We start from the raw sequence: 22,224 nt of genomic DNA, 5'->3' as shown, positions 1-22,224 counted from the left end.
ACTCGTCTGCCATAACAATAGAATTCTTTAGAAGTCAATCGGGTAGTTCGCACCTGTGCTTTATGTCTCCGTCGTGCTTCGCCGCTGCAGCAGGAACACACAGAGTCTATTTTAGACGGCACTGCAGCAGCTTGAATAAAGCTGTACAAACAATTTTGAGCTGGATTAAACATATGATCCAGTTTTAGCGCACGTTACCGTTACTGTTACTCTTTCAGCCAAAAAGAGCCACCGCACAGTTTTGAACTTTTTCTCTCATGTGATGTACTCGCATACGATCAAACATTGGGGAACATGTAGGCTGTCATTTCCTCAACATGACGTTCACATCAAGGAAATAGAAATAAGCTTTTCCTACAGTATATTTGTAACTAAGCTGCATTACTTGCTTAAATGTGACTAAAAGCCTATATTATTACACGTCGTATTTAAAACGCTACAGATTCAGTATAAATGAGGGCTGAAGCAGTTCACCATCTATAGGTACTTAGTGAAGTGAAGTACCCAAGTAGACAGTACATTCACTCAGAGAACCATGGTTACAACGTAACTACAGTTCAGCACTTTCTTTTAAGTGTAATTATTGCATTGAATGTTCATAAAGCAACATGAATACTGATGTGCTACCACAACTTTCCCCACAATGAGTCCAAAGATTTGGCCTTCAGATTGAAAGCTCAGGACATCAGTGCCCAGCTCGGCTGTTGGGCCTGTGGTCTGCTGCAGCCGCTGGTACCGTATGTTCTCGTGCACCAGTCCACTCTTGTCCTATTTACTGATGAGCTTGAAGAGGCTCTGGCGCAGGTCGTTCAGGTCAAAGATCTTGATGTCCAGGATCTCGATGGCCCTCTGGATCTCAGTGTCCATGCGGTCCCGATCGTCCAGGGAGTTGTTCAGGTTCTGCTCAGAGTTCTGGACACGGCGCTCTAGCTCCACGTTACGCATCTCCATCTCCTACATGAAAACATTATTACAAATATTAAACAGTTAATGGTTACAAAGATGAAAACTGTGTAAACGCAAGTCCAGTTGTTGTTTGTCTTATTTGGATGTCTGAGAACCGGACATGGTTTTAGAATCCCGTATTTACCCGTAGTCTGTGAATGGCCTGGTCCCTGTCGTGCTCGATGTCATGGTACTCCGCTTTCTTACTCTGCAGAATGTGGATCTCCTGAAAAAGGGGAGCGCTCAGATTTAGAACACCAAACTTATTCTGAAAGGACACCAGACTTCTTTAGCGCATGAATGGATCATGTGACCTGGTCCTTGGCCTTGAGCAGCGCCTCCAGCTCCTCCAGAGACTGGGTCAGCTCGTCCTTCAGGAGGTCACCGGGACTGTGGCCTCCGTGGGCCTCCAGATCGGACACCTGCAACACAGTAAGAATCGATATGCCATTTGATCAAAGGTTTATCCACAACAATGTGTTAGTGTGTAGTATGCTATTGTTTAATCACCCAAATGTTGTCTCTTTAATACGTATGGAAAAGTTGCTCCCAAAAATGTTAATATTCCTTAAGTGGGTCAGTTCAATTTTGCTTTATTCAAAACAACCTTTGGACGACCTCCCAAACAAGTCTGCTTTCCTGCACACAAAGCAAACCATTGTGTCCAGCTGCAGGTGCATGGACTGTGTGAAGCAGTTTAAATCAGGCTAAAAGCTAGAGATGCCAGCTGTTGTAAGGCTACATGAGCTTAGAAAGTGCATGATCTGCAAACTCCTGACGACGACTGGAGGAAGTGAGCACTTGTCAACAGTCAGGTGCGAAAACCACATTGGTCTGATTAAAAAAACTTTAAAAAAAAAAAACTACAAAAAGATAATACAGCCCCACAGCCTTTTGTACGGAAGCGTCCTGGTCTCACTTGCATCTGTGTTTTTTCACGCTGGTATTACATTATTTCAAGATAATGTCATGCAATATAACAATCACGTTATTTCATGATAAAAAACATCAGGATATTTCATGTGACCATTACCAACCCAGGTAATGTTTTACACAATTAATCAAGTGTCATTAATCAGGCAGTATAATGATTACTGGACCTGAGATGGACATGCGGTGTCTGCCCCACAGCAATCACACCTGGGGTGGGTCACTGCACTCAGAACATGTCATACCAGCGATAACATAACACATACACAAGTGAGACCTGGACGATTTTCATGTCGAATGTGATGCTAAAAGCTTTATAGGAGTACAGGACAACATAGCCAACTGATCTGCACAGACCCCTCAGGATTTCTCAGGCAATTTCTGTGATTGATGCAGACCAAAATTTGAAATGAAAAATAGAATTTTGTTTTTATTAAAACAATAGACATTTACACATTCATTCTTCTGTGTTAATACAGCTTTGCTTTAGTCCAGAGTAAAGATATTGAAATTGTAGCGCAGTACGAGACACATCTCAGTGACTCATACGACAAGTCCAGACTGGTTCACACTTCAACTGCAGCTTCAATTTGTCAACAGCAAATGTGAAAACCCTGGTATTATCCAAGTCCATGAACAAGCTGAGCTCTGAGAAACCTTGGCCCAGCGTTTATTTCTTCAACCAAACACACTACGTCAAGGTCATGTTTTTCTAATGAAAAGTAAAGAAAGACAATATGAATCTCATTGCAGGGGAGCGGAGAGCTACAGGAGAAGGCGGACGCAGGAGGCGACGGTTCCCTTTGGTGATTTTTCATTTTTCTAAGTAGGGCGCTGAAAGTAGGATAAGGCTGTCCTACAAACCTCTCTCCGTCTTACACCACCCCAGAGACGTGCGCCATTTTCAGCCACCTGGACCCAGCGCGCTCCGACTGCAGCTGAAAGATCTAACGCTCCACGTCCTCCACGAGTCAAATAATGGGATCAATAAGCAGCGGCCGGTTACATGTGCGAGTCTAATCAAAGCAGGTTGTACTTGAAGGAACGTTGGAGAAATACCCCTTATTGATGTGGGGGGAATGGGGAGAAGCACTGGAGCCAAACAGGTCCTTTTAAATCCACAACACAGCCCTGAGCGGGATCAGTCATGCACCAGTGAAAATACTACTGCATCCACCAAGAGTGTGACGCAGGAGGGAGACTTCATTGACCAGGTAGGACTAGTTCTGAAAGTCAAGTGGTTTGCTCACAAAGGTAAAGCTGAACTGGAGAGAACGCACTCGGTTAAGGCGGGGGGAAAGAGGTTAATAATGTGCCAGTAGGTGCATTGCGGTGGGAATTAGCCAAAGAAATGACAAACTTCCGAAACCGCCACCTTAACAGTTTGGAGTAGGGATGCACGATAATATCAGCCGCCGATAATTATCGGCATTTATCGGCATTTTGGCGCCATCCCCGATAAAGCCGCTAAAAAAAAATTCGGCCGATAATTAGGCCCGATAATTATAAACTCAAATGACATTGAATCTGCGGCTCCAGCTCGCTGCCTTTCTCTCGGCGCCGCCCGCACGTCCTGCAGCCCGGAGCTGCTGCAGACTCAGGACAGCACATTTACAGCAGCAGATATACGCTCTCCACGGCAGACTTCTGCACGGTTTTAGCTGAAAAATATGATGAGTATTCCAGCGAAACAGCTGTGCTGGCGCTCTCCGTGAAGGAAGAGTTTTTCGACTTTTTACATCGAAGTAACTTCAACATTAGCACCGCAACAAAATGAGAAAAAGACGAGGAAATGCAAACCGCGCGGATCCACGCTCACATAAGTTACTGGAACAGAGCGGGGCCTAAACGGTTAAACCCATGTATTATCTTTGTATTTCTGATCAAATAAACACGATTGAAGCGCTATGAACGAGAGGAGTTTTACATTGATGAAATGAGCCGCGCTGCTCGTCACAAATGCATAAATGAGCCCAATGCAGGAGAGTCTTGTTTTTGTGCTGTAGTATCGTATTATTAGTCAAAGTTGAATCTGTCACAGATTTGGCATCACTTCTCACTCATGTCAGAGACGCCTCTAGACTCAGTGAAATACTATAATACTGTCTATATTCCAGTATTGTAAATAAGAATTCATTAGTATGATGTCAACAAAAAGAAAAATACTAGTAAGGAAGTAGCAGTAGTGTTCTTCTTTTTTTTTTAATAAGACAGACCTGCTCAGATGATGGAACTGTAAAAAAAACAGAGCTCAAACTCAAACCCAAAGTAAAACTCATTATTCGATTTATATTTATACACTTGTATATTGCTTGGTAGAGTTAATACATTTTGGGCAGAACTGTGAACTGTTACATTGAGTTCTTGTCACAAAATAAAGTGCAAATATATATACATAATTATCGGTGTCATTATCGGTTATCGGTTCAAATTGGCATTATCGTGCATCACTAGTTTGGAGTAATGTCAGATATTTGGAAAAGATGTAATCCAGACTCAGCTGGGGTGGTAGAACAGGCACAGTGTTGATTCACTTTGGCAAAGCAAGACAAGCATAAACTGAGGTCATGGTCACAGCTGGTGTCTGGGTCAAGGTACGGCATGATCACATTTACTTATTTTTCTTGGTCCTGCTAAAAAAAGGTCAGTTTCCCTCAGCCAAGTCGACCTTAAACCATTTCTGTTTTGGCCCATTTATCCAGAGCTTCACTTTCTGACTTTGTTGTTTTTGTAAGTAGACCGCAGAGATGCCAATATAATATGGGATCACATTTCTATCAGGCTCTTTTGGTGTTGGTGAAGAAGAAGAGGAGGAGATGGAGGCTGATGGTTCTGCTGCTGTGGTGGTCAACGGCGCTGCGTTTATGAGATTTAAGTGTGTGGGATTCGGACCTGGTCTCGGAGCCTCTCGGTCTCCTCCTGGTAGGCCGTCAGCTGCTTCTTCCACTGCTCCACGTTAGCGTTAGCTTCATGTAGCGCCGCCACCAGCTTGGAGTTACTGTCCTGCAGAGAGAAGAGCTCCGCCTCCACGTTCATCTCACAGATCGACCTGGACGACAAAAACAAAAACATTCTTCAGCTATAGTCATGAATTTGATAATAACCTAATCACTTTTGTAATACTTGACAGGAAAGAAGCGTAATCCGATATTTTCCCCAAATGCTGCCGCTTCTGTATTTTCCCCTTATTTTCCTGCTTTGTTGTAGGAATCCATTAAGACGACTTTGGACTTTTTGTGACTCTGATTAAAGCCATTGTACCATTCAATCACAGCCCACGGGAAAGGACCAGCCACATCCGCTCTTCATTCACATTTACCTCCATGGCAACACGTTTCCACGGCAACCTCCGTTTGGTTATCAGACACAACGTGGGCTGAAGGACACCCAGAGAGAAACATGTGGAAAAAAGCTCAAGTTCATGCTCGGGATGAGTCGGCACATTTTACACCGGCCTCTTCACAAGCGAGAGAGTAATTATGTTGTTACGCCAAAGTATTGACTCGTGCAGCGGAGATCAGTGAAGCAGCTCCAAGAGCAGGTGCGAGGGGAGGACCACGGACCACCACAGGGGAAACACTGAAGCCCCTACAACTCTGCAGTAGCTCTCGAGATCCAGCTGTACTTTGATGAAAATGACAAGAGCTCCTGCCCCTTTGGTGGATTTTTTGTTATTCTTGGGGGACACTGTTAGTCTTCATGAGAGAGGCCTATTATTTGCCCAATGGTATGGTCAAATATGCTAAATGCTAAATATCTACATGTCCATTGAGGCTTCAACATCCTAAACGTGTGGACAATAGGCAAGGAAAGCGCTTCTCTTTGGTCTACATGGCCAGGAGCTGACATTCCATTCAGGGGCAACTCCCAAAGACCCTTTTTAAAACAGATTCCAGTTGAGTCTGTAAAACTCCAGTAGAATTAAAAAGTTTAAGCCTGAAGCGTTGATTGACAGGCCCAGGGGCACTGTGGAGGCTCAGCCCGCCTCACATGGGCGGAGTTGCTCGCCTTTTTGTCCTTTTTTTTGGAAAATGCTCTGTAGGAGGAGACCAGGCGGCATCATGGATTCTCTCTCGAATGCAGTTATTAATGTAAATGGGGAGGAGTGAGCACAAGATGTCTGTCAATATTAAGTCTATGGTGGTTGACAAGTGGCAAAGAACATTCAGGAAGATTATTGATATTATAGATCGATTTTAAAGTTCTTTTAATGGTTTTTAAATGTCTTAATGGTCTTGGTCCTTCTTATCTTTCAGAACTGCTTTTACCTTACGAACCCTCACGGCCCCTTCGCTCCTCTGGCAGGGGTCTCCTAGTTATTCCTAAAGTCAACATAAAGACTCATGGTGAGGAGTCCTAAGATGTCATCTGAAGCCATCATTCAGTGTCTTTTTTGAAAGTTTACACTTGACCATAAATGGTTAAATCGACGTATCACTCATGATTTACATTTACATAATCATCATGTAGGCTAAATGTGTGTGTTTAATCTGTGTTTGCACATTTTGACTCTTGATGTGTTCAAATTGTCTTGCCTCAGAGTATAGCGAGACTGTGCATTAGGAGGAGATGAAGGGAAAAGTGTATGTCTGACAGAAGTAACACAATGCAGCAATATCACCAAAATAGTTCTCTGTGACAACACTTTACTCAATTCTGAAAAGTATTGGGACTGTAATATTTGCAGTAGTATAGCATAGTGCTTTCTACAACTATGAGATATTTTGTCTTGCATTATAGGAAATATATTTATAGTAAAGTGTGTAAAGTCAGAGCCGAGTGACTTTTCAGACACTTTTTGCCCTGGCTTGTTGACAGATCAAAGTGTGTTCCATCAGTTGTTTGTGTTTGGGCTTTGAGTGAAAGGGAAACAAATGGACGGTTTGCACAGCCCCTGCAAACACACTTTTCACCCTGTGACAGACCCGCGCTGCAGTGGGCCGGCCCGGGCCTGTGTGGTACATAAGGCTCGTGTGAGTTACCCTTCAGAGAGCATCTTCTTAATGCGCTCCCTCTCGGCCGACAGGGTGATGTCCGCGCTCTGGCTGCGGAACAGTTTGTCTTCAGGGCCGTTGATGTTCATCACGGGGGGAGACTGCAGGGCGTCCGAGAGGTCCTGACACACACATGAGTAAATGACAACACTCGGCAAACGCCCTACAGGCTTTGGTTTGACAACACAGGTCATGTTTCCCCTTTTACACTGGCAGAAACACTGATCTGGGAAATGCATCGCTCTCAAAATCAAATAGTCATAATTATCAAATATAATATAAATATCCTGTCTCTGTGGTGTCAAAGTAACACAACAACAAAAACTACTATTCCTGTAGTTTTATTTCTCTAATGACAGTGACAGGACAATTGTCTGTGTGTTCAGGGCCTAATAAATACATGCTGCGTGGCAAGATATTTGAAATAAGTCGAGAATAGGAGCACCTTCATATCATTGAGTAAAACCTCTGTCTGTGTAGTAAAAGCCTTCGCTCAAAGTGTTCTAGTTAGGACTGGGTTTCATTACATTTTTTTCAATACTTGATACTTCGAAACTTGGCTTTCGATACCGATTCAAATTACAATACCGGGTTCTTCTCCAATGAAATGGGGAATAATTTGGGGGAAAGTTGGGGAAAAATAGAAAGAAATTATGGCAAAAAATAGGGTAAAAAATTGGGAGAAACTGGGGCAAAAATATAGGAAAAAAAAGGGTAAATCTGGAAAATAGGAATTAAAAATTAGGGCAAAAAATGCGGAAACAAGAACAAATGATTTGAGCTGAAACAACCAAGTCACTTGCTTTAACACTCTACCTGGATCAGCAACATCAACACTTGGATCTTAACATAAAAAATGGGACCTGCTTTCGATACTTTATTTTTTTCGACACTGATCGTACCTAGGGTTGCCTAGACAATGACTATATCCACACATCGTTCAATAAATGACAGATAATCATTCATTTTTGGACCCAATATTTAGCGTCCCTACATTTACTTGCAAGTTTTCCCATGTAGTACTTTATTATTTCCTCAAAGTAAGTTGTGTTCCATAGTATTCTATGTTTATTGTAGTATATTGTAGGAGAAAGGACTTTTTCGTAATTTTTATGCGTTAGACATTAAACGGTCTTTCCTTCCAGCCTATATCGAACATAAGATTTTATTATTGTGACAGTTCTAGTAGTAGTAACTAAATTTTTCTTCCGATACCATAGTGGTATCGTTAAAGGGTACCCAGCTCTAATTCTAGTACATTCTCTGCAGCCACTGAACATTGAACTAAGTGAACACAGTCGAAACTAGAGTGACTCTTTTTAGTAGTCAGTTAAAAAACATTTTAGGTTTTTTGTTGGGGTTAGTGGACAGAGGAGCTCATTACGATTTCGATTTGTCACTTAACATTGCAATGCTGTCTGTTTGTAGAGCTCTAAACTACAAGGTTAGACCTCCTGGAGACACAGGGATACATCTGCAGGGAACACGGTTACCTATGTGTGACTGAAGCCTTAGTGTTTCAGATGTGGATGCGTGGGGAAAAATGACCTCTATCAGAAGCAGATTTTGCAAATGCAGAAAAGCCTTGGGTTTTTCCTCTGGCTGAGGCATGCGAGATGATTGGACCGGAGCCCGACCGGCTCACCACAATCACAGGCAATGTGCTGACAAACCACAATCACGCTCTCATTCATTCAGCAGGAGGTTTGTGCTAAATGAGAGGAAGCCGGAGTTGCACAAAAAAAAGCAATGCTGCACTTCACTCGGTTGTCAGTCAAACATGGTGTTTGAAGCATGCAGCATTATGAAGCCTAATACAATAGTGAACATTTGACGGACTTACCTGAGAAAACTACCCAGAAATGGCACAAGAAAAAGAACATGCAAACTTTTACAATTTGACTTTTCAAACGTTACATTTTTTTAGTTTTGTAGCGTGCGCCGTTTCAAACATCGGACGCCACGACCACATTGTGAGGCTCATTCTTTATTCTCGCTGTACAATGGAAACTGAACTGTAGTCTATGGAAAACTCCTGCACAAGAGCTTCCACAAACCAATCCCAGTTGTGCCGGCGGAGTCCCTCCCTGTGCTGGACTGGAGTTAGTGGTGGATATTCCCCACACTGAGGAGCTGGATAATTTTACCTCTGTCCTACTTTACCTCCTCCTCCCTCTGTGCTCCTCAGAGAGACGTGACCCAGCTCCGTTTCTGACACTTTTATCGCCGCTTTCATTTCAGCAACAGCATCTCATTATCCACAGCGAAATGTTGACTAAAGAGCAGCCGACGGTTCGGATCATTACAGTGTCGGCAAATGGAGACAATCGCCCTCATTAGTTAAAGGGGAAAGCTTTAATTTCGCCAGTCCTAAGTCCTGTGTATGATTTGCACATGTCTCTGTAGCTCCAGTGTATGCCCCCATGTGTCCCCGTTCAGTGTGTCACCTGAGGGGCAGCGATGGTCAGGGCAGAGTTGGCCAGATCTTTGTCCTGAGACTTCTCTCTGGCCAGACGAGCCGCGTCCTTCACCTCCCGGAACTTGTCTGTGAACTGACAAAGAGAAATCAATCTGCGGTTGTCCTTTTCCTCACTTTAGCTGAGAATAGTGTTTTACTGAAGTATTAGAAAGATTTAGAAGCGACCTTTTCAATATCTAAGGTGAGAGAAACTTTTGTTTAAGTAAATAAATGGAAATAACAAAAGCACAACATTTATCAAAACTGCATCTATCTAGATAATTCAAATTTCAGTTCAAATAATGGGTAGAGCCAGGTTTAAATTTCTCGGTTTATTTTTATTTTGTGGGAGAAGGTGGACTAAGGCTGCTGGTGAACAGAGAAAAAATTAAGTATAGAGATATCAATTTGAAACTTTTACTGAACATGATTGACGAGAAATATGTATTGTCAAGCTAAAAATTAAGTCATTTTATGGATCAGTTTTAAGTACCTGGGTGTTCACCTCAACAATAAACTGGACTGGTCCCACAACACCAACTCTCTGTACAAGAAGGGCCAAAGTCGCCTCCACCTTCTGAGGAGACTGAGGTCCTTCGGAGTGAGCAGGCCTCTGCTCAGGACTTTGTATGACTCTGTGGTGGCCTCTGCTCTCCACTACGCTGCCGTGTGCTGGGCCCCGGGCCGCACAGAGCGGGACAAGAACAGACTGAACAAGCTGGTCAGGAGGGCCAGCTCCGTCCTGGGCTGCCCCCTGGACTCTGTGGAGGAGGTGAGTGACAGGAGGGTGTTAGCCAAGCTCACCTCCATCATGGACAACACCTCCCACCCACTGCACGGGACTGTAGAAGAGCTGAGCAGCTCTCTCAGTGGCAGACTGAGACACCCTCAGTGCAGGACGGAGCGCTACCGCAAAGCCTTCATCCCCACTGCTGTCAGACTGTGCAATAAGACTGGGAAGTAACGCCGACTGTAACAAGTGAATTTCTCCTTTGTGAGATCAATAAAGGTTTATCTTATCTTATCTTATAAAATTGCAGATATTTTTAGCGACAAAATCTAATCTGTCAGGGGGATTTTATAATAAGCTTTTAATATGTGATTTTTTTTATTTTTGTCGTGTTTTTAGGTTCAAAGCTCAACAGATCAGGCAGAAAATCTGAAAAAAAAAAACTTTAGAAACTGTATTAAGTCCAAGCCTGTAAAGTCTGGAGTTTGTAGGAGCGACTTAAGTGATGTTGCTGCAAGAGTGGAATGAACCCCTCATTTGGAGAAAATGGGCCAAAAGTTTTTGTAACATCTGCCCGTTTTAGCAGAGGCTGTCTCCCAAAAAGGATATGACCATATTTGGACTACAGCGTCATCTAAGGCACTTTTCAATACCAAGTATGTCAATATTTGTGAATGAATAAGCTTGGGGAAAACGGCTCGTTTGCCTCCATGTCACTTACTTAAAGGGTAAGTTTAGTCGTCATTTTTACTCCAACATTAACACTAAGATGTTAACGTTACTATAAGCAACCCCGTTTTTCCGGACCAGCATAATTGCATTCCCACATTGCATCGCTAGATGCGCCACATTCGCAAACAATGAGCGAACTTTGTACCGCACAAGGAGACCGGTGTCGCACCTCCCCTGCCAGCACACCCCCCCCCACCACACGCCTCACCTGCCCCCCCCCCCCCCCCCCATGTAAACACAAACACGTGCAGAGATCGCACATGTTTAAAGCAGCAGAAGCCGCAACAGTTAGCGGCTAACAGTGTGAAAGTTTCATTATGAGGGCACGGTTTGACAAAACAAATTCAGGAAAATTAGGCGTGTCATGAGTGTGTCTTTAAACTAGTGTGAGACAAAAGTGCATTTTGAGAACAGCCTTTGAACAGTAGTCCTTATAGAGTACATAGTTATTTCCACTTCCAGGTGAAGGGGCAAATATTACGTCAAAGTATTGAGTAACTGCTTTCCCAGAGCCTCCACAGGAGAAGTGATGGATGTCCTGATGCTGTACCTGATGCAGCTGCTGCTCGGTGGCGAAGCCCAGGCCGTAGACCGTGTTGGCCCGAGTGTCCGCCCACTGGCCGAACTTCTGAGACGTCTTTGTGAACGTCATGCTGGGAGTCACAGTGCAGTTGATGATGGCCTGCACACACCGGGTCACAGTCAGTTTGTACACAATGTGGCACACACAAACTACTATGCAGATCAATCATGGAATCAAGTCAAAGCTGGTTTGTGTAGGAGGCAAAAGCATCTCTTCTTTTCAGTAACATTATAGAAGGGAAGCCTCTATGTAACTTAAACTGAAGCTTTCAGAACTGATGCTGAAAGCTGCATGAGCCATTTCCTCCCGTTTTCATGACTTGAGAGGCGGAGGTAGCGAAGCATAAACTGTAGATCTAAGATGAAAAGGACAAATGCACTGATGTATTTCTGACTGTATATCACCTTTACATTAACATGATCCAAAATTCTAAAAAAAAATAAAAAATAAAATAAACTCCCCGCTCCAGTAAAGTGAGCTCTGCTCTTTAACCTTGATTGGTCTTTTCGCTGATGCCCGTCCCTGCTGCTGGGAGTTTGTAAAGGGGCTAAATTTAGCATTAAAGTTGATAACACTCTTACATAGACTACGGTCAAAAGTTTGGAGATGCTTTTTATGTGTTTTATGTTTTTAAGGTTTTCTTTATATCCAACACTATTTACTTTGTATGATTCTAATTGAAGTCATTAAACTAACACATGGGATTATGTGGGAAACAAAAAAGGGTGAAATAACTGAATGTTTCATATTCTAAATCCTTCACAATTGCCACCCTTTATTCTTGGCATTTTCTCAATGAGGTTTACGTAATGAGGCCGTCACCTGAAAAAGTTTAACAGTCTGTGAAGTTAAAAACATTTCTGGCGACCACGTGGTGAAGCTCATTGAGAAAATCAAAAATGCAAAGCAGAAATCAAAGCAAAAGGCGGCTATTTCGAATCATCTATTCCAACTTCTTCATGTTTCAAACATAATTCCATTATGTGTTCATTCATAAATTAATGCCTTCACTACAGTGTAAATGGTCTTGAAATAAAATAAAAAAACAAAAAGCAGGAGTGTATGTTATGGACATTTTTACCCGTAAATTGCAAAGAAAAACATTGAATCTGCTAAAGCCAAGTGAAGATATTTATAATCAGTGCTCAAGACAGACGTGTATTGAAACATCTGTGTGCGCAGATAACAAATCAGTAATCAAAGCCTAGTCAGTCCCGGATGAGGATCTGAGTAAACAGAGCTTCAGAGCACTGTTCCCATCACCTGTTTAACTGTAAAAGTTCTCGTCCCCTTTCCCCTGAGCTAATCAATATTTGAGCAGAGCTATTTTAAACAGCGTGACGTCATCTTGGCCGTGTGCTAATGACGGTTTGGAAGAATCCCAGCGCTCTGGCCTTTTCCTGCTGCGGCTCGTGCGGAGATTACGTGCCTTCTGTGCGGCGCGCTGTTCCAGATTACTGTAGGAGCCAGACAGCAGCGGTGAGCCCCGGTGCTTCTGGGACAAATGAATGTGGGTCAAACAGAGGTGCTGGGAAGAGATGAGACCCCTCCTCCTCCGCTGGCTTCTTCCCAGCGCAGGGCTAAATCCTCAGTCCAGCCTGGGAGACGCTGGACAGCTGTTCCTCACACGCTCTTACCTCACAGGCCACCATGGGGAGGCAGCCACAGTGTATTTTAACGATACTTGGTTTTTGATACAGATACCTGAACAATACTTTTTCCATTCTGGAGTTCCTTTTGTTGCGTAAACTTGCGTACTGGTAAATTTAGTGTTTTTATTTGCTTCTTGTTGAAAGTTTATACAGTATGTGTAGAGAGCAAAAGCGTATTAAACACAACATTTAAAGAACACAACCTATTTTACGCTCGTATTTAGTGACATCATCCGACAATGTCCCATTTCCTGAGTGACTTACCTAACGCTCCGTCAGTGGCTCAAACGGGGCTTAGAGGGAAATGAGTTTTATAATAAGACACGATGTAATTGACTATCTGAATTATACATGGGTGCGACGCGGCCCGCTGCAGACACATGAACCAGGTCTGTCCGCGGGGGTCTCACCTTAGTCCCGCCCACGCTGATGATGCGGTACACATTGCGGTTGGCGTCGTAGAAGAAGGACACGGTGACGGCGTGTTTGCTGGCGGGGATCCAGTTCCTCTTTGTGGCCGGGTCGATCTGAAACACGTGGGCGCGGGTGCTGAAGATCGGCTGCTCCCTGGGACCACACAAAAGCCAGAGCAGGGCTGTTACATTACATTTTGGATACTGGGCCGGTCATCAGACCAAACTTATTCACTTTAGGATAAAACATCTATAGGTAAATCATTACCATCATTTCTCAAATAGAATTAAACATAAAAGAGTGTAATCATATTCCAGCATTTTGCAGCAGCAAAAACAGTATTATAACTCTCACTGTGATCCTTTCCAGCTGTATTGTATTCCTTTGAAAGCCTGACGCCAAGCACACATCAGGAGCACAAGGCTCTCTCCCTGCCGCCCCTCAGATGATGGATTCAATGAGAAAAGGAAATCTCATTATCGTGTGTGCAACATACATTAATCAGCAAAATAAATATGCAGTAGCAGAGTAAACATTTGATAGCTATGTTAATTTGAAGATATTGGATTATTAAACAAACAAACATTTCATTAGATTGACAGCTGCATCAGTACAGGTCCCTCAGATGTTTTTTCAGTTTGCCATCTTTTGTAAACTTCTGTCTGTATAATTTTCCACTCTGACTGTGTTTAAATTTCAACTCTGCACATGTTTGTGTTGACAGGGTGGGGGGGCAGGTGAGGGGTGTGCTGGGGCAGCACCGTGAGAGGCAGGGGTGCGGAGCTCGTCTCCGTTTCTGCGCGACAAAGTTAGCTCACTGTTTCAAAGGTGGTGCATCGAACGATGCAATGCAGGAATGCAGCAATACTGGGCCGGCAAAATGGAGTAGATGATGGTGGCTTTAATGTTTTTAGCAGGCGATAAGGCTATTAGGCTATTATTTGTTTGGTGAACCAGATCTGGCCCCCGGGCCGCCTATTCAATAGGTTGAAAAATAATGAAATCTGAGGTTTGAAATAGAGTTCATTTAGATGAACTTTGGTAAATGGTTCTTTTGTTGACCTTTTGGGTCTGAGAGGGCCATGTACAGTATGTGAAGGATAGGCACCTGGTGCTTGTAGCTTGTATCACATGCATACATTTGTACTTGAAACGGTGTCATAATGAATATCTCCAATATCCTGTACCCTAAGAAATCCAAACTAATCAAACAAAGAACTTTTTTACACTGCAAGCGCCCCCCAAAAATATGGCCACATGTATGACCCGGGGTTGTTGCAGGTCAGCTCTAGGTTCAGCACATTACGCTCAAAGAATGAGATCAGCTGACCCTCTAAACATCCCACTATTCCATGAATGAATTTCTTCTTCCCTGAACGGAAACAAGTCTTGTGACATTTTACAAACACTACATCAGAGGACAGTGTGATTAACAAAACAAATCAAGGTGGAAGCCCTAAAACCCTTTTCCAAAGCATAGCACCAAGTTCATCCCAAAGTTGGACTGCAGCTTCCATCAGCTCTAATCTCATCCCAAACCAGGACACAGACTCGGTGCAAATTGCCTGGTTCCCAACAGAACTGTATTATTTGGCCAGTCGCTGCACTTTTAGATCTGACCCCATTAGTGACACACAAATCCACTCAAGATCCCGGAGTTCTGGCTCCCTGTAAAAATCAATGTGAACTTTCTCAGTGCGTTTCATGTTCAGCACTGGGAGTGAAGATAACGGCCACCTGCTGAGAGCTCTGATCTGAAAACAGGAGAGGATGAACATGACCGGACATTGGAGAGATTAGACTTTGACAAGTAACGCTATTGTCATCAGCCTTGCAATTATATTAAAAAATATTCACATATGAAAGAAGATTGAAATACTGCCATTCATTTCTGATCATGTTTGATGTCGTGACAATAATCTGTGGTCTGTGATTCAATTCACAGATGGATACACTTCATTTAAGATATACTGCACCAAACAACACAATGTAAGCCCAAGTTAATAACACTTCTGTGAAATCAGCCTGTCCAGTTGGAAGCAAAACAGATTCTGGCTGATGTTTTGGTCACATTTACATTTTGTCAGTGTCCCCCCCCTGAAGGTACCATGAGGCGGTGTCTACAACCCGCCCCTGAAGGAACCACCCCTGAAGGAACCATGAGGCGGTGTCTACAACCCGCCCCTGAAGGAACCACCCCTGAAGGAACCATGAGGCGGTGTCTACAACCAGCTGAAGTAACTCAGGTAGTGCTGCTCATCTGAGATGGCACATCAGTGCGAGCTGTGGCAAGAAGGTTTGCTGTGTCTCCAGAGCATGGAGGAGATAGGCCAGTACACCACACCAGGAGAGTGGAGTGTAGAGGGGGCCGTGGGAGGGGAACAACCCAGTAGCAGTATTGCAACCTCCTCCTTTGTGCAAGAGAGGAACAGGAGGAGCACTGCCAGAGCCCTGCAAAATGACCTTCAGCAGGCCACACCGGATTGTTGCCTTGGGCTAATTTCCATCCGTCGTCCCCCATGTGCACTCTCAAACACACGCTCATTCATCCTGGCCTATTGTACATGTTTTTAGTGGTATGGGAAACCAGAGTACCTGGAGGAAACCTACGCAGACATGGGGAAAACATGCAAACTCCACACAGAAAGGCCCCGTCCCGTCCCTGGTGGGAATTGAACCCGGACCTTCTAGCTGTGAAGCACAGGCGCTAATCCCTGTGCTGCGCCGCCCTGCACAAATGTGCATGTTTTTGCTCAAACTGTCAGAAACAGACTCCATGAGGGTTTTTTTTTTTGGGGGGGGGGGGGGGGATTATGAGGGCCCAACATCCACAAGTGGGGCCTGTGCTTACAGCCCAACCAGACCATTGGCATTTGCCAGAGAACGTCAAGATTGGCAGGTACCGGGATGAGATCCTCAGACTCATTGTGAGACCATATGCTGGTGCAGGGGGCCCTGGGTTCCTTCTGATGTATGACAATGCCAGGCCCCATGTGGCTGAAGTGTGTCAGCATTTCCTGCAGGATGAAGGCATTGCTGTTCCCCAGACCTGAAACCAATTGAGCACATCTATGACATCATGTCTCGTTCCATAAACCAACAGACTGTCCAGGAGCTGACTGATGCTTTAATCCAGGTCTGGGAGGAGATCTCTCTGGAGACAATTGGCTGTCTCATTGGGAGCATGCCCAGGCGTTGTAGGGAGGCGGTTAGGGTTAGGGTTATTATCATTTATCATTTATATTTTAATGTGCCCATTGTTTTTTTGAACAGTAAATCTGCTAAAGCCACAGTTATGATGCAATTCTTACTTTTATCACGATCTTATCACTTGAAGAAATTGAGATTAGCAGGTCCTGGTTCGATTCCTACCTGGACGGGGCCGTTCTCTGTGGAGTTTGCATGTTCTCCCCGCGTCATTGCAGGTTTCCTCCAGGTACTCCGGTTTCCCCGACCACTAAAAACATGTAATAGGCCAGGAAGTGTGTGCATGAATGAACTGTGGTGGTCGGAGGAACCGTCGGTGCAGATGTGTTCAGTCGCGCCTCTGTCAGTCTGCCCCAGGGGAAACTGTGGCTAAAAACGTAGCTTACCACCACCGTGTGTGAAGTGAATGAAGAACAGATCCACTAAACTGTGTGGATCGCTGTTGTTCCACACTCGCGTTCATCCTGGCCTATTGTACATGTTTTCAGTGGTAGGGGAAACCGGAGCAACACAGACGCAGGGATACACGCAAACTGGGCACCAACTATGGCACCACCGACAAATATTCACAATTATTGACGCCATAAAAAGATATAGCCTTAGCATAAACATAACCAAAAATCCACAATGTACGGCATCAAGCTTCGTGAGCTCATAATCCCACCAGAGCTGTGGGGGAAGTCAACATTTTGTGTCTGCGAAGCAAACTGGGTCTCTGGGTTTTGAGAGGAGATCAGGGAAGTTGGAACCATCACCATTTTCCATTCACGATAATAATGAAGATGTTAAGATATGAACATTTTGCCGTTTGTGCCTTTCCACAGAATGTAACGGTGCAGTTAAGGAAGGACTTGGAAGCAGCAGATGGAGGTACTCGCTGGGTGGACTTAAGAGGGGGCGGGGGGGGGTATATAAACATACGCACGGGACTCATCCTGATTGGACAGAGGCACCCCAGGATCAAAACACCCTCAATCTATAGTAATCGCCGTCTAAGTCCTAAATGCAGCTGTCACTAAGACCAATGCGGCGCTTTTGAAGGCACCATTTTCTGACGGGCATCTACACAAGCAGGAAAACAGGAAGAGTTTGGAACATAAGGGTGAACGCTAATCCATGAAGGAGAGAGTTCAGAGGAGCCGTCTGAAGTCACATCACGGCACGTTCGTTAATACATTTAAAAATACACTATTTAGACTAAATAGTGAGATGGGCAATGATGACAATTTAGATTTTTGTTTCATGTTATGAGGAAATGCCATTTAGAAATAATGCACGAAAAACAGGTTCAAACTACAAAATGAATTGATGATATGTTTTTTAATTTAATATCTCTTTTTGGGTCACAGAGATTCTAAATTGCCGATGATCGTTTGATCCATGTGCAACAACTTCTCTTTGGACCTCAGGAGCCTGGGCAATGCTTTACTGTGTACAGTACAGTAGTGGTTCCCAAAGTGGGGTCCTGGGAGTCCTCAAAGGGGGCGCCCAATCGTTGTTTACATGTATACGTTGTAAAAATATGTATATTCTTACAGAGCCGTGGGAAGATATTTTAGTTAGGGGGCGCAGAGGGATAAAATTTACCCCAAAATACTTCTTCTGTGCATAAATCCTATTTATTAAACTCTTAAAGGAATAGGCCACCGTTTTTACATACTAAGATATGTTCTTACCTCACTTTAGACGTGTTAATATATCCCCGTCTGGTCTTTGTCCGTGCGCTCTGCCAGGCAAACGGAGCACATACGCAGCCTCTCCCACATGTCACATAGCTCCAAAAAAGCTCACGATAGAAGCTACCAAGCTCTTCCACGTGTTCCCTATTTAAATAAAGTTACGTGAAGTGTTTTCATGCGAAGTATATTTACACAGAAATGTAACATGTCGATTTTATAAGCAAATAAAAAGGGGGACTATATTGTGAGGCGTAATGACACGAGGAGTAAAACGTCCGCGCAGTAACTCCTAAAGGTTATTGACGGAAGTGAGCGGGGGAAGTCTTTAGGAGTTACTACGCGGACGCTGTGCTCCTCGTATCATTACGCCTCACAATATAGTCCCCCGTTTTATTTGCTTATAAAATCGACATGCTACATTTCTGTGTAAATATACTTCGCATGAAAACACTTCACGTAACTTTATTTAAATAGGGAACACGTGGAAGAGCTTGGTAGCTTCTATCGTGAGCTTTTTCGGAGCTATGTGACATGTGGGAGAGGCTGCGTATGTGCTCCGTTTGCGTGACAGAGCGCACGGACAAAGACCAGACGGGGATATATTAACTCGACTAAAGTGAGCTAAGAACATATCTTAGTATGTAAAAACGGTGGCCTATTCCTTTAACTCCCGCCTGAACCGAGAGCATTTTCTCCAGTTCAGCTTTACCCAAATCCTGTAGGCCAGTGTAACGCCTCATTTGAAAGACCTACAAAACTAAATTGATCTTTTTCCTCACATCAGATTTTTTTTCATCACTTTTTTTGTTGGGCAGTCGTCTCATTTTTGTCCAATTTTCGTGACTTTTTGTCCCTTTTTCGGCAAATTATTCGCATTTTTTTGTCAAATTTTTAATCACTTTTTCGTCCATTTTTGCAAAATTTTTCGACAAATTTTTCTCGTTTTTTTGTCAATTTTTTGTCATTTTTTGGTCACTTTTTCGTCAAATTATTCGCATTTTTTTGTCAAATTTTTAATCACTTTGTCGTCAATTTTTTTCTCAATTTTACGTCAAATTTTTCTCACTTTTTTGTCAAATTTTTGTCCATTTTTGTCATTTTTTCTAAATTTTTTGTCACTTTTTCATCAATGTTTTCTCACTTTTTTTCACATTTTCATCCTTGTTTTCGTCTCAGTTTTGTTGCTACTTTCACACCTTTTTTCCTGAAGCTTTTGGACTGGGGGTAAAGCTGGAGAATATGCGCTCGGTTCAGGTGGGAGTTAAGGGGTTAATATTGCCTGCAGTTCACAAACTATCCACCAGGGGGTGCTGCAGCGCCCTCAGCACCCTGGGTTCCCTTGCATTCTTAAAGGAAAAGTACATTTATTTGCTACATTTTACTACTTTAAACTGGTATTTAACAAAAGTCATTGCTAAATGTTGCTTTTTAGAAATACAAAATCCTTAGAATATAGTCAAAATATTATTGTTATTGGAGGGTCTCGAGAGATGTCCCTGACTTTGGGCCTGATGAAGGGAGAAAATCGCTATAGAAGTTAAGACCATTTACTGCATTTACTTTCCAAAGTGCTTTACAGCATGAAACCAGCATACATACAACATACACCAATGTACACACAGTATTATGCAAAAGTTTAGACACTCCTGGTCATCAGAAAAAAACCCTCTCCTGCCTCCACCTCTTCACAGGAAAAAAATCAGCATCTGTTCCTTGGACCGATGAGGTTAAAATAGAAAGTTTGGGTCAGAATGATCAAAGGTATTGCACATTAGGAGAAGGAGGGGCAGGGAGTTTCAAGAAAAGGTCGAGGTAAGAATGGATTCAATTAAATTCCAACAAATTCTGGAAGCAAAGGTAATGCCAATGAATAATGCACCTGCAAACACCTCATAAGCCACGATGGATGACCTCGAGGCGCCGGCCGAAAGAGAAATCTCTGCAAGACTTTTGTAAGGAAGAATGAGTTAAAAAAAAAAGAAAATCCCTGAAACTACAATTGAAAGACTCCTGGCTGCCCGCTTAAGTGTTTACAAGCTGAGATACTTGCCAAAGAGGGAGTTTCAGGTGCCCAAACTTTAGTTGTGGCCTTTTTTTTTTTCCTTTTCGACGGCTTTCATCTGCATCTGTAGTTCCTTAAGTGGGACGCGGTCAAACGTAGGAATACTTGGACCGTTTTATTTAACCAGGTAAGTCTCAGATTGCACAATGAGAATATATTTGTAGGTATAGCAGCCCGTCATCAGCCTTCCTTACCGTTCTCTGTGGTGAGTGTACATCTTAGAGGACTTCTTTTCTGCAAAGGAAGCATAGAGATGATGAAAACAGTGTTCCCTGGGATGTTAAACGTGTAAAGGTGACTTTGAAATTACAAGTCAAGTCTCTGCACAAGAAAAAATCTAACTTTTCAAATGACTAATTGAAAGATAAGATACTACTAATGAATGAGAATATCACTGTTTCATTACCAGATAGAGCCAACTACATTCTATGGGCTACTGTAGTACATAATTTCCCCCAAAACTACTATTGACAAACCACTTATTGCATTTGAATGTCTATTGAATTTTATTTATTATTCAGAATTGTGTCATTTTCTGCACAAAGAGAATCACTAAAACACAAGGTGACGTCTGGAAAAGAACACTTACCCCATGTCGACGCAGAAAACTTAATAACGAACGGTTTACAAACGTTGACCGTCCACGTCCCGGTTTGACTCCCCAAAGCCTTTGTCCCCGGCCCTTCTCTCTCTGGGAGTTCGGCGGGGTTGGTGTCACTGTGAAGCGGGAGGAAGCCCGTCCGTCTCCCGGTGCGTGCCTGGCTCCAGCCGTGCGTCCATGCCGCTCGTCGTACGTACTCTCACTATGAAAAGGAAAAAATAAAAAGAGCCGTCCCTTCTCTGCACGCGCGGACACGGCTCGCTTTGATCTGTGCCCGCGTGCTCCTCCTCGCGCGGACGACTACCACCTGCTGGTCCTGACGCTAAACTGTGTCACTCCGCCAGGGCCGTTTCTAGCTCGATAGGGGGGAACTAAACTGCCAAAAATAATAAACAAATCAATAAATTAAGAAGTAAGTGGCGAATAATTATTAAAAAATCACTGGAAACGCCATGTAATAATAAAGACATATAATACAAATTTATTTATTCTTGGTATTTATTTATTTCCAGTTTTATTTTTAGTTGACGCTTTATTTTTACACCCGACATTTTATGCGAATGAATGGGACGGCTTGAGATTGTTCGATCTGTACACTGGGATCACTTCCAGAAAGACATATCAGTATTTTACGTCTAGATTTATTACATTTTAAATTGCTTTCTGCATTTATTTATTAATGTGTTTATTTATTTTCACTTTTATTTTTAGTCAACTCTTTATTTTTTACAACCGACACACATTTTTTCTGGATTTCTCTCACTACATGCAAATGAAGGGGGCGGGCTCACTACAGTCATTGGTTAATCCTAGAAGCAACCCCAGTGCACAGGTTGAACTGCCTCAAGCCCGCCCCCTTCATTTGCATGTGGTGAGAGAAATCAAGAAACGAATAATGTAAATAATTAATTATTTTTGGCAGTCTTGGTCCCCCATACGACTACGTTTTGGAGTGGAAAGAAGGATCAGATTTTCAACCATTATTATTAGTATTATTTAAACATTTACAAGTACACATTTCCAGCAAGAACAAGTTGTGTGTGTATGGACCACTGACAGTATATTTAGAATCTAGCAATAGAATTTAGAAAGCAATCCAGTGTCAATGGTATGGACGCTAGTGCCCTTGCTCAGCCTATCGGAGCACAGACTGGTTTAATCAAACGCTGACCGCTCTGCCTGCCCTCGTGAGCCATGGCCCAGAAAAAGTCACTATGCGACGTGGCCTATTTGACGG

General features: G+C 43.3%; 1 protein-coding gene across 1 annotated transcript; it reads right to left on the bottom strand.

Annotated features, from left to right (window-relative positions):
* Window positions 1-301: 301 nt before the first annotated feature.
* LOC306972129 (homer protein homolog 3) lies at window positions 302-21,200 on the bottom strand. Its single transcript, XM_079568614.1, has 10 exons — window positions 20,976-21,200; window positions 20,581-20,620; window positions 13,435-13,591; window positions 11,340-11,471; window positions 9,317-9,421; window positions 6,858-6,991; window positions 4,768-4,924; window positions 1,260-1,367; window positions 1,091-1,171; window positions 302-954 (listed from the first exon to the last, which is right to left on the bottom strand). The coding sequence occupies exons 2-10, from the start codon at window positions 20,601-20,603 to the stop codon at window positions 769-771; spliced, it is 1,083 nt and encodes a 360-aa protein (XP_079424740.1). The 5' UTR covers window positions 20,604-20,620; window positions 20,976-21,200; the 3' UTR covers window positions 302-768.
* Between the last annotated feature and the right edge of the window lie 1,024 nt (window positions 21,201-22,224).

This window comes from Gobius niger, assembly GCF_951799975.1.
Source record: "Gobius niger genome assembly, chromosome: 13".
NCBI classification, from domain to species: Eukaryota; Metazoa; Chordata; class Actinopteri; order Gobiiformes; family Gobiidae; genus Gobius; species Gobius niger.
This window is presented reverse-complemented; position numbering and strand designations above follow the sequence as displayed.

Coding starts and splice junctions, on each gene's coding strand:
- LOC306972129 (XM_079568614.1), bottom strand. CDS start 20,603: ATGTACACTCACCACAGAGAACG. Junction 9,422..11,339: donor CCGAGCAGCAGCTGCATCAG/GTACAGCATCAG, acceptor TCTCTTTGTCAG/TTCACAGACAAGTTCCGGGA. Junction 4,925..6,857: donor AAGAAGATGCTCTCTGAAGG/GTAACTCACACG, acceptor TTTGTCGTCCAG/GTCGATCTGTGAGATGAACG.